This window comes from Triticum aestivum, chromosome 5A (genome assembly GCF_018294505.1).
Source record: "Triticum aestivum cultivar Chinese Spring chromosome 5A, IWGSC CS RefSeq v2.1, whole genome shotgun sequence".
NCBI lineage: Eukaryota > Viridiplantae > Streptophyta > Magnoliopsida > Poales > Poaceae > Triticum > Triticum aestivum.
In genome coordinates, this window is record NC_057806.1 from 28,377,226 (window position 1) to 28,388,403 (window position 11,178).

The 11,178-nt window shown below is 42.8% G+C and overlaps 1 protein-coding gene across 1 annotated transcript; it reads left to right on the forward strand.

Annotated features, from left to right (window-relative positions):
* Positions 1-644: 644 nt before the first annotated feature.
* On the forward strand, positions 645-10,424 carry LOC123102098 (serine/threonine-protein phosphatase BSL2 homolog). Its single transcript, XM_044523384.1, has 21 exons — positions 645-1,350; positions 2,540-2,600; positions 2,738-2,816; positions 2,936-3,015; positions 3,099-3,193; positions 3,296-3,395; positions 3,910-3,979; positions 4,507-4,608; positions 4,718-4,799; positions 5,274-5,453; positions 6,898-7,165; positions 7,286-7,520; positions 7,707-7,877; positions 8,084-8,322; positions 8,423-8,507; positions 8,584-8,682; positions 8,771-8,970; positions 9,050-9,125; positions 9,211-9,346; positions 9,433-9,572; positions 9,664-10,424. The coding sequence occupies exons 1-21, from the start codon at positions 954-956 to the stop codon at positions 9,751-9,753; spliced, it is 2,985 nt and encodes a 994-aa protein (XP_044379319.1). The 5' UTR covers positions 645-953; the 3' UTR covers positions 9,754-10,424.
* Positions 10,425-11,178: the final 754 nt, after the last annotated feature.

Below are 11,178 nucleotides of genomic sequence, written 5' to 3' on the forward strand. Positions count from 1 at the left end.
CCTAGAAAGAAACTATCAAAACATCACAATATATAAAAGAGAAAAAAAAACACTTCACCATCTTCCCCACACACCAAACCAAAATAGTTTATTTCTATGAAATTTCAACAACACCAACCGCTCAGTAAAGCGTGCCCAATCCTTCTAGCTATTCTTGAAATCTCAATTACGTTCAAGCTACGCAAATCGTTTGTGGTTGACCTTTCCGTTTTTCAAAGCCTTATGGCTACAGACTTATTCCATGTTTTCTATAGGCAAACATGAGCGCGATGATGTGCATCGCAGAAGTTGTACCCAATGTCACGAATGTAAATCCCCAAAACAATTGTTGCGTCATTTTTTTTGAAGAAATGCCCATGTGACAATATTCTGGCCAAATAGGCAAGAATTAAGTCCTGTTAAAGAGCCTCATTTTTTTTTGAGACAATTAAAGAGCCTCATTTAAAACAGAGCCAGCAGCGCCAAAACTTTCACACAGCCCACACCAGACCAAATCAAAACGCATTTCTTTTCCTCCTAAAAAAAGATCGCATTTTTCGAATACAAATAGGAGCACAAAAAAAATCCCTCGCCCTCGCCCACTCCTCCCCTCCTCTCCGCCGTCTCCGTCACTCCCTCCCTCCGACAGACATCTTCCGCCCCGGTCCCCGAGCTCCGCCGTTATCCCGCGCCCGCCCCTCCCTCCGTCCCCTCCACCGCCCGCCTCCCCGCCGCCCGCGCGAATTCCCAAATCCCCAGGGGCTCTCGCGCGCTCGCATCCCTCCCTCCCTCCCTCCCACACCTCCCCGCGATCCCATCTCCTCGCGCGGCCGCCGGCGGAGCCTAGGGTTCAGGCGATGGAGGCCGCCGGGGACCGGTGAGCTCCCCTAAAGGCGGCGGCTTGTGTGGCTTCCGTGACCGCGCGGGGGATCTCGAGCTCGCGGGAACCCTAGCTAGGTGCGACGACGGCGGCCATGGACGTGGACGCGCGGATGGCCACGGAGTCGGACTCCGACTTCGACGCCGCCGCCGCGGCGCAGCAGGCCGGCGGCACCGTGAGCGTCCCCGTTAGCGGGACCGAGACCCCCTCCGTGTCGCCGCCGCCCGAGGCTGCGGCGGGCGCAGTAGCTCCTCCGGCGGCGGTGGCGGGGCCGAGGCCGGCCCCCGGGTACACGGTGGTGGACGCGCTGATGGACAAGAAGGAGGACGGGCCGGGGTGCCGCTGCGGGCACACGCTCACGGCCGTGCCTGCCGTCGGGGAGGAGGGCTCGCCGGGCTACATAGGCCAGCGGCTGATCCTCTTCGGCGGCGCCACCGCGCTCGAGGGCAACAACGCCACGCCACCCTCGTCGGCTGGGAGCGCCGGGATCCGTACGGCCCTTTCTACCTGAGCTTTTTCCTTGTTTCAAATGGGTTTGTCGGGTGCTGCAGGGCGGCAGTACTTTCTAGCTTGTGCTGTCTGAGAGCCATAGGTTGAAGGGAATTGGAACACTAGGGACGTAGTTGGTGATCTTGCTTTGGAGTGGGAGGGAGGGAGAAACACGATTTTGAGGGTATGTTCTACTGGGGATAGACGGACTGCGAACTTAGTCTTCCAGTTTCTCATTAAAAGGTAGAATTCAGAGTATTGCTTGCGGCTCTCGCGGGTTTAGGCGGGATTGGGTTGATTAATGATGCTGTGAGAATTTGAGGTGCTACCTTGTTTGGATACTATAATGAGTTGGACATCGGTGCGTCATTCGCCGTCTAACTCTGCTCACCTTAATTGGAAGGCTAAATATAGGGATCTTGTATTGTTTGTGGTGTAACATAGCCTGAAGGGAATTGTAACAGTAGCCAATGGTTTAGTTTTTCTTAAAACCTGAACCGTAGAACTTCTACGATTTAGTTGGTAATCTTGCTTTGAGTGGGAGAGAGGGAAAAATAAATCAATTTTGGGAGGGAATGTTCTGTTGGGGATAGAAACTACGTAGGATAGATTGTGAATTTAGTGGTCCAGTGTCTCATTAAGAGGTGGAATTCAGAGTGTTGGCTGCTTGGTGCTCTTCGGGGTTTAGGCGGGATTCGGTTAATTAATGATGCTGTGAGAATTTGAGGTGCTACCTTGTTTGGGAAGTAATAACGAGTTGGAAATTAAGGCGTTATATTGCCGTGTGATTCTCTGCTCACGCTTTTAATTGGATGGCTAAATATAGTGCTCTTATATCGGTTGAGGCGCCAAACTTAGTACTCCGAATGTGAGTACAATTAAATTCCACTCACGAGATCTCGGTCTCTGTGATGCCTGCCCTACTTGTGTTGTCACGTTAGAATTGTTTTAACGTGTTAGAAATAGTACACTATGGTCTCAAACTGGAAATGTTGATTTGAACTTTTATGTGTCCGTACTCTTTATGGAGGTCAAACAAAGGATGAAATAAATTGCTCAAAACCCATACTTAGAGGTGTTGGAGGATCTTAGCTGGTTGGAAGGAAACTTGGTTTATTTAACTCCTTTACTTGAACGTGTCTGACTGGTTGTACATACAATTGATTTGCTTAACGATCTCCTTGATGGCAGGTCTTGCTGGTGCCACCGCAGATGTTCACTGTTACGATGTGCTATCAAATAAATGGACCAGGTACTGTTTTGTATTTTTCAGTTTGGTGCTTCAGTGCTGTGTATTACTCCTTCTCCTAAGTTTTTTTATAGATCCCACAGCCTTTTCTGGCTTAGTATAGTTATTAGTTCTGATATACCACAACACAATGTTGTTAGGCTTACTCCACTTGGTGAACCTCCTTCACCAAGAGCTGCACATGTAGCAACTGCTGTTGGAACCATGGTGGTCATTCAGGTACTTTACACCTCTGTTTTCTTTTTGCTTTACATTAGTAGGTGCATCATTTTTTATCAGGTCAGTGCCAATATAAAACTAATTATAATTTCCCTTTCTCATTGTTTTCTGCGATGCAGGGTGGTATAGGCCCTGCTGGTTTATCTGCAGAGGACCTTCATGTTTTGGATCTTACACAACAACGTCCGCGATGGCACAGGTGTTTTTCACTTCACTATAATTTCATTTCAGAAAAATACTTTTGCTACCATCTGTGCTGAGGGTTCTAAGCCTTCTATGCAGAGTCGTGGTTCAAGGGCCTGGTCCTGGTCCACGATACGGACATGTCATGGCCTTGGTTGGGCAGCGATTCTTGTTGACCATTGGCGGAAATGATGGTAGACAATTTTCTTATGTGCTTATATGGCCTAGAATCGTAGCTTCTTGCAGATTGTTCCATCCTAATTGGTTTCAATACTAACAATACATACTTATTTCAGGAAAGCGTCCCCTGGCAGACGTTTGGGCCCTTGATACTGCAGCAAAGCCATATGAATGGAGGAAACTTGAACCAGAAGGCGAAGGGCCGCCTCCATGCATGTAAGTGAAAGCCTTCTCCTTTCGACTGTAGTTAGATTAATGAGAGAGAAATTTTTCTATGGTGGCATTGTCTTGGAATCTTGCAGTAATTATTAGCAAGCTGCTGTTAGTGGTGATGATGAGTTAGCTTTTGTGCATGCTACCTTGCCTTTATTAATTATAACTACAAGGCTCTCAGCAGTCCCATTACACTTAGGTTTGCAGTGCAGTGCTTTATTTTGCTCTGGTAAATATGGAAAATCTTCGTCATATATTACTCATTGCAATTGTTATTTTCCAAAGCACTCGCCAGCCAAAAGTGTTTTCAGGTTTGTTAAGTTGTCTTGTATGAGAAACATCACAAATCTAAATAGAACCTTTTGCTATCTACTGTACTTCAGAGTTTGTTATTTGCTGCAATGAAACCTCACATTTAAGTAGCTGCAAGATATTTTTGTATGTTGCTGAAAGCAGAGTTGACTCTAGTTTTTTTATCCTTGTGCTGACTGTAGTCTTGTATAATGTTGTTGCTCAGGTATGCAACTGCAAGTGCCCGCTCTGATGGTCTTCTTTTGCTCTGTGGTGGGAGGGACACTAATAGTGTGGTAAGTGACATACTACTTGGCAGTAAGTTCTTCAAGAGTATGGAGTGCAATTTATGTATTACTGATTGCGTATATTTAGTTATTTGACCATTTTGTTAATTTTCTTGTAATAGGAATATATGGTATCTATTTCACTGCTCGTAGTTTTTAGGTTCAAAGCTGCCGTAAGTCACAACAAGGGCTCATGCACTTTTCTCGTATAAGTGATAGTCAGAAGCACCGCATGCTTGTACAGAGTCACCGGCGGTCATTCTTTTACATGCATGTACTCCTTTGCAGCATAGGATTAGTGAGTCCATCATGATTTTTTACTGTGCACACTTTAGTCAGTTCACTTGTTAAATCATGCCCTTTAAACAATTTTGGATCAGAATCTGAAACAACCTTTTCAGGGTCCTTTTGGGATTACAGTATTTTACTGTTAGTTTTTAGAGGCAGTGATTTCTGTTATTAATGTCTTCTAAATTTGTGCTCCAGCGTACTCTTCACAGCTAACAATATGCTTTTTTTTTGGCTAAAATCATCAGCCTCTGTCAAGTGCGTACGGTCTTGCAAAGCATAGGGATGGGCGCTGGGAGTGGGCAATTGCCCCTGGTGTGTCTCCATCACCCAGATATCAACATGCAGCTGTAAGTTGCCATTTTTTCCTGCTGGTTTGATTTGTTTGTTTAATTTTGATATTGATCTCACTTTATTGTTGGTGCAATGCAATATTGCTATTTCATTTTCATGCTTTAGGTTTTTGTCAATGCACGACTTCATGTCTCAGGAGGGGCTCTTGGAGGCGGTCGCATGGTAGAAGACTCCTCTAGTGTGGCAGGTTCTATTTTTAGAACTTTGAAGTTATTACCATTTTATTTATTACTCCCTCTGGTCCATTTTAATTGTCTTGATTTAGTACAGCTTTGTACTAAATCTTTCTTCCGTTGGTAACTCAAAGAAATGGATCTTAGTTTATTTGGCTGTAATGTGCAGGAAGATAATTTTGAATGAATTAGTTTCTTAGATTATATATTTGACTATGCTGAACTTCATCTCGCCTCCCTGTTGATACATACGGCCTTTTTTTTCCTCAATGTTTTTTTTTGAGTGAACTCAATGGTTTTCACTATTTACCAAACATGGAAAGATGCATGCTGTTACTGGTTATATGTGCAGCACATATATCCCTTTTATGGAAGTAGATAGATGTTATGTTCAAATACTTGATATTTTCAGCATTGACCACTTGGTTGATGTTCAAATGCATTACTATTTCCAATCCTTATTTGTTGTGCCATTCTGTCATTCTTAGTGTTGGACACTGCTGCTGGAGTTTGGTGTGACACAAAATCAGTAGTTACAACTCCAAGGACAGGAAGATATAGTGCAGATGCAGCGGGCGGTGAGGCTTCTGGAGAGCTTACACGAAGGTGCAGGCATGCAGCTGCTGCGGTTGGTGATATGATATTCATTTATGGAGGTTTACGGGGAGGTAAACACCTCAGTTTCTAAGCCTCTTCTTACTCCCGACATACATGAATTTTCCTATGTTGTCCTGCAAGTTCTGTTCCTATGGTGGAATGTGGAATTGTCCTATTGAAGCAAAATGTTCGCTAAACCAGTGGTTGCAAATTTACGAAGGGCAGCATGCTAAAATTACCATTCCGGCTTTAGATGTCTGAACTTACTTCACAGGGGTGGCCATTTCTTACGAATTTGTAGTTTAGTTAGTTATATGCAATTTACCTGTTCTGCTTCCTGTTTGCTGAGTGTAAATTCTGTTTATGGGGAGCTATATTGCTAGTTTATCCAGATTAACTGAAGTAACTGATCACTGATATATATGAGATGCTGATCAGTTAAAATGACACATTCATTTGAAATGGTTTTGCTTGTTTACAAATTCTTACTCAGATTTAGTACAGAATGGTCGATAACCTTCGAGAACATGTGATTTTTTATTTCTCAGTGACTTGCTGTGTTTTGTTAAATAATGTTAGTACTTGGTAGTTCTCTTGTGCATGAAGCTTAGATATTGGGATCTTCCTGTGGGATAGCAAAGTCGCATGGTTGGTTGATGTTATAAACAATTCAGCCATGTGATTGCGTTATTCACAAAATGTTGTCATTCCAGTGTTCGTCCATTGAGGCATCTTTACTTGTATGCTGGTGATGATATTCCTTCTAAGCCTTTTCTTTGTTAGGAAAACAGTAGGAACATCCAGTATTAGGCAATCAGCACATAGTTAGATTTTGACTATGCTTACATATTCTTTTTTCCTCTCAAAAAAGGTGCGCAGGGGGTTCACTACTCAAACTTAAATAATCCCTAGTTTTACATTAATATGATTCAAGCCTCCTGTTCTCAATGTAAATTACCGCAGCGAAGTGTTAACTTTGGCACCCACATTTCTTCTTGAAATTTGACATCTGAGTTAGCAGAGTCAGAAGACCCCCCAATTCGAACCCGTACACCTTATTATGGCCAAATCTCACCAATTTTGGCAACATCGGGAAGCATTATTTCAACAAGCATGTTTTTCTCATTTATAGAAATCTAGAAAAGCCAACTCCATAAATCTGTGTTGGTTACCTGTTTAGAGGTCAGTAGAAGTGCTGCTTCTGAATGATTGGAATTTGGAAGCTGGTACAAGCAAGTCTTTAAAACTGTGTCCAGGATTGGTTTCAAATCCTGCTCAGAAGCGACCACACACATAATTGCTATTCCTTGCACAGTGCATTTCAATAAAGTGCAGCGTAGCTATCTTATAATTTATCTTTGTTGTTTGTTTACTTTGTTGATTTTGTTTGTGGAGTAGCTGGGAAGAATCGGGTTTTTTTCATTTCTTTAACATTTCCTTCAGTTTCGAAGTACATAGGTGCTCATTAGTTTTCTTTCTATTGATGCAATAATTCATATGTAATTGCTACCACAGGTGTGTTGCTAGACGACCTTCTTGCTGCAGAAGATCTTGCTGCTGCTGAAACAACAAGTGCAGCTAACCATGCAGCTGCAGCTGCCGCTAACATGCAAGCTGGAGGAACACCTGGCAGATTTGCTTACAATGATGAACAAACAGGGCAAACAACTACAGAAACAACTGCTGATGGAGCTGTGGTTCTTGGAACCCCAGTTGCACCTCCTGTTAATGGGGATGTGTATACTGATATCAGCCCTGAGAATGCAGTGATCCAGGGACAGAGGTTTGCATTATTTCTGTTCTAGACTCATGCTGTCCATCTTTCTTTGCATGGGTCTTCTGTTCATATTAAATGTGAGCTATATTGAGACGTGTGTTTCAAATCTTTTTATTGTGTGTGTAGGAGATCGAGCAAAGGTGTTGATTATTTGGTTGAAGCATCTGCTGCAGAGGCTGAGGCAATCAGTGCGACTTTGGCTGCTGTAAAGGCCAGGCAAGTTAATGGTGAGATGGAGCATTCACCTGACTCTCCAGACGCCACACAAAGCGGGAAGCTAAATTCAAGCCTTATCAAACCAGATGTTGCTCTTGCAAACAATTCAACACCACCTCCCGGGGTTCGGTTACACCATAGAGCAGTGAGTAGAAAATACAATTAGTCTGAGCTTTGTATCCTTATTAATTCTATGTCCTTCTGTTTATTTATTTTTCTTGGTGGATTATCCTCCGACTGACAGCAATATATTATATCTTAGAGGTTGTCCTCTGAACAGTTTAGCTCAAGTTGCTTGATGGCATGCTTGATGACATTTTTCTTTTTGCAGGTTGTGGTAGCAGCAGAAACAGGAGGTGCCTTAGGTGGCATGGTTAGGCAGCTGTCAATTGATCAGTTTGAAAATGAAGGAAGAAGGGTTATCTATGGCACTCCTGAGAATGCAACTGCAGCTAGAAAATTACTGGATCGACAAATGTCTATTAATAGCGTGCCCAAAAAGGTATTCTACTCTGCAGAAACCAAGTTATCTGTCAAAAACAAGACATGCTAGAAGTACTTTATTGTAGATTTGAAGAATCTGTATGATAAAAGGTTATATAGTACACCCTCCATTTTTGTGTGAGAGATGCGGGTATATAGATGAAACTTATTTAGAGAGAGATTTCTAATTTGCCTTAAAATTCTACTCTTGGGTCATTCAACCAGGTAATTGCCTCTCTCTTGAAACCCCGTGGTTGGAAGCCCCCTGTACGAAGGCAATTCTTCTTGGACTGTAATGAGATTGCAGATCTATGTGATAGTGCCGAAAGGATATTTTCAAGTGAACCAAGTGTCATAAAGCTTAAAGCTCCTATTAAGATATTTGGTGATTTGCATGGTCAATTTGGTGACCTGATGCGCTTATTCGATGAGTATGGTGCTCCCTCAACAGCAGGAGATATTGCGTGAGTATTTTTTTTTCACCCTTTCCTATTTTGAGGATTTGTTACTATCTTGTCAGAGACTTTGTTGATGATCTCACATGTATCTTTTTTGAAATTTCAGTTACATTGATTATCTCTTCTTGGGAGACTATGTTGATCGTGGTCAACATAGTTTGGAGACTATTACTCTTCTCCTTGCACTGAAGGTAGTAACTATCATGCTGTGAGCGTACCATTAGTTTTTTTTTTGAATTGTGATGCCAAGCTCACTGTGCAATTCAGGTTGAATATCCTCACAATGTACATTTGATTCGAGGGAATCATGAGGCAGCAGATATCAATGCGCTGTTTGGGTTCCGGATAGAGTGCATAGAGCGAATGGTAATGGTTCATCTTTTCATATTACATGTCTGATGTCGCTACGCTTTTATTGCGTGCCTAAATCACTGTTCTCTGGTTTAAAAATTAGGGTGAGCGGGATGGAATCTGGACCTGGCATCGCGTTAATAGGTTATTTAATTGGCTTCCTTTGGCTGCCCTAATAGAGAAGAAAATAATCTGCATGCATGGTGGTATTGGGCGTTCCATTAACCACATAGAGCAAATTGAAAATCTTCAAAGACCGATTACCATGGAAGCAGGCTCAGTTGTTCTAATGGATCTTTTATGGTTAGCAATTTAACTGCTCTTCTTTTATCACACTATTATTGCAAGATCCTCATTCAATATTTTTTTAATTGTTATAAAGGTCGGATCCAACTGAGAATGACAGTGTTGAAGGACTCAGACCAAATGCTCGGGGCCCAGGTCTTGTCACCTTCGGGGTAAGCACCATCTGTGTTTTGATTAGATCTTTTCTCCATGTTGGTTCCTGTGGCCTATGAAAACTAAGATGCACTGTTACCACAGCCTGACCGTGTTATGGAGTTCTGCAACAACAATGACCTACAGTTAATTGTGCGAGCACACGAGTGTGTGATGGATGGCTTTGAGCGTTTCGCCCAAGGTCACTTGATCACCCTCTTCTCGGCAACAAACTACTGTGGTATGGATATGTTATTCTTGCATAGTTTATTCTTGTCATCCCTTGCAGTTGGACTGGCCCCATTTGCTCATACGTTATATGCACAGGTACGGCAAACAACGCAGGTGCAATCTTAGTTCTGGGAAGGGATCTTGTGGTTGTCCCAAAACTCATTCATCCTTTGCCACCTGCCATTACATCTCCTGAGACATCCCCGGAGCATCATATTGAGGACACATGGATGCAGGTAGGCTGCTTTATTGAAAGACATTGATGTATTTGCACGAGGTCATAACGTTGTTTGCCCACTTCTAACTACCATCTTGTGTTAAAACCAGGAACTAAACGCCAACAGGCCACCAACTCCAACCAGGGGCCGCCCTCAAGCAGCTAACAATGACCGAGCAGGCCCTCTTGCATGGATATAGCAGCTTCGTGCCATGCTGAAGCAATCTGTTCCAAGTCTCCGTCAGTGGGTTCTGGCTATATTTATCAATTTTGCCCACAGGCGGATGATCTTATACCCAGGTGACATGCTATCCCAAAACAATGGCAACAGGAAATCTTTTGCGGGGATCATCTAAGCTTAGCGATCTGAGGGCAAAGGCAGAGAAGTTTTGCCGATCACCGCGGACAGAGCTCTCCAAGTTTTTCCCTAAACATGACAAGTAGAGGAGCCGACCATCGGCTTACCGATAGATCCTGCCTGCTAGGCTTCACCTGTACATATGCTCAGATGCCAGCCGGCAGATAGGTGGGGTGTATGTTGTTTTGTCGACAGATTGGAGGGGGCAGAAGGGGATGATAGTGTTATTGTACTAGGTATTCTTTCCCTGTGTCTAGTTTCTTTTTCCCAACATGTTGCAAAGTAATGGAGTGGCCAAAGGAGGAGTAAACTTTATTTGATGGGGGCCTGTCTGTCAGCCCTTGTAAAATAGTGGTATTCACCTGTTTGTGTTATCACAGTGCCCCCTCACTGTAATTTCTGACTCTGCTGCTTGTGTACAATACCATTCTTTTTTCTGTTTAAAGGTTTTTGGTGGTGGTGAGCACAATTGGTGATTTAATTTAATTTATTGTAGGAGCTGTCCAGTTTTTACATCTTTGTTGTGTTTATATTGGTGGATGGGGTTTTACCGGTTCTTTTTAGCCTTGGACAATTCTGATAGGAAACAACTTTGGCACTGCAGAAGTATTTATATTTGTAATGATGTTAGTAGATATCAAAACCAAACCTTGTCATGGAAATTCTGTTTATGTCGAGTGCTGTATATTCTGGCAAAATATCATTGGGAAAATCTGAATCTATGCAGATTTACATTTTTACTGAATTAGCAAACATGTGAGAACTCTAGAAGTTGACTCTTTTTTTCTTCTCAAAATAATGTAGGTATGTTATAAAGATCCGCGTTTGTCTACGGCATATCATAGTTATTGCACGTCTAAGTGAAACGATTAAGCATGAAAAGGAAATGAAAAAGCAAAAAGAACTACCCGCACAAATCTCCATGTAATATTAGTGACATAGAACTCAGATGTGCAATACTTATAGCACATTTAGATGTGCTTTAGCAAAATTGTAAAGATTCACTAGACATACAAAGCACACTAAATATAATGAAAGTTACATTAAGGTTTCTAGATCGACCACCGAACTAGCCTCCAACGTGTGTGCCCCTAAGGACTAGCGCTCAGAGCTGTAATGGTCATAGTTAAACCCTTGAATCAATCTAATGAAATTGACACCAAATCTTGCATTGCGTACGTACGACGAGAAACCCTAACCTCGCCGTCTCAAGGACTTGACAGGAATTTATATCGGAACTTGGTCTAATCTGTCCCAACAGACGAAT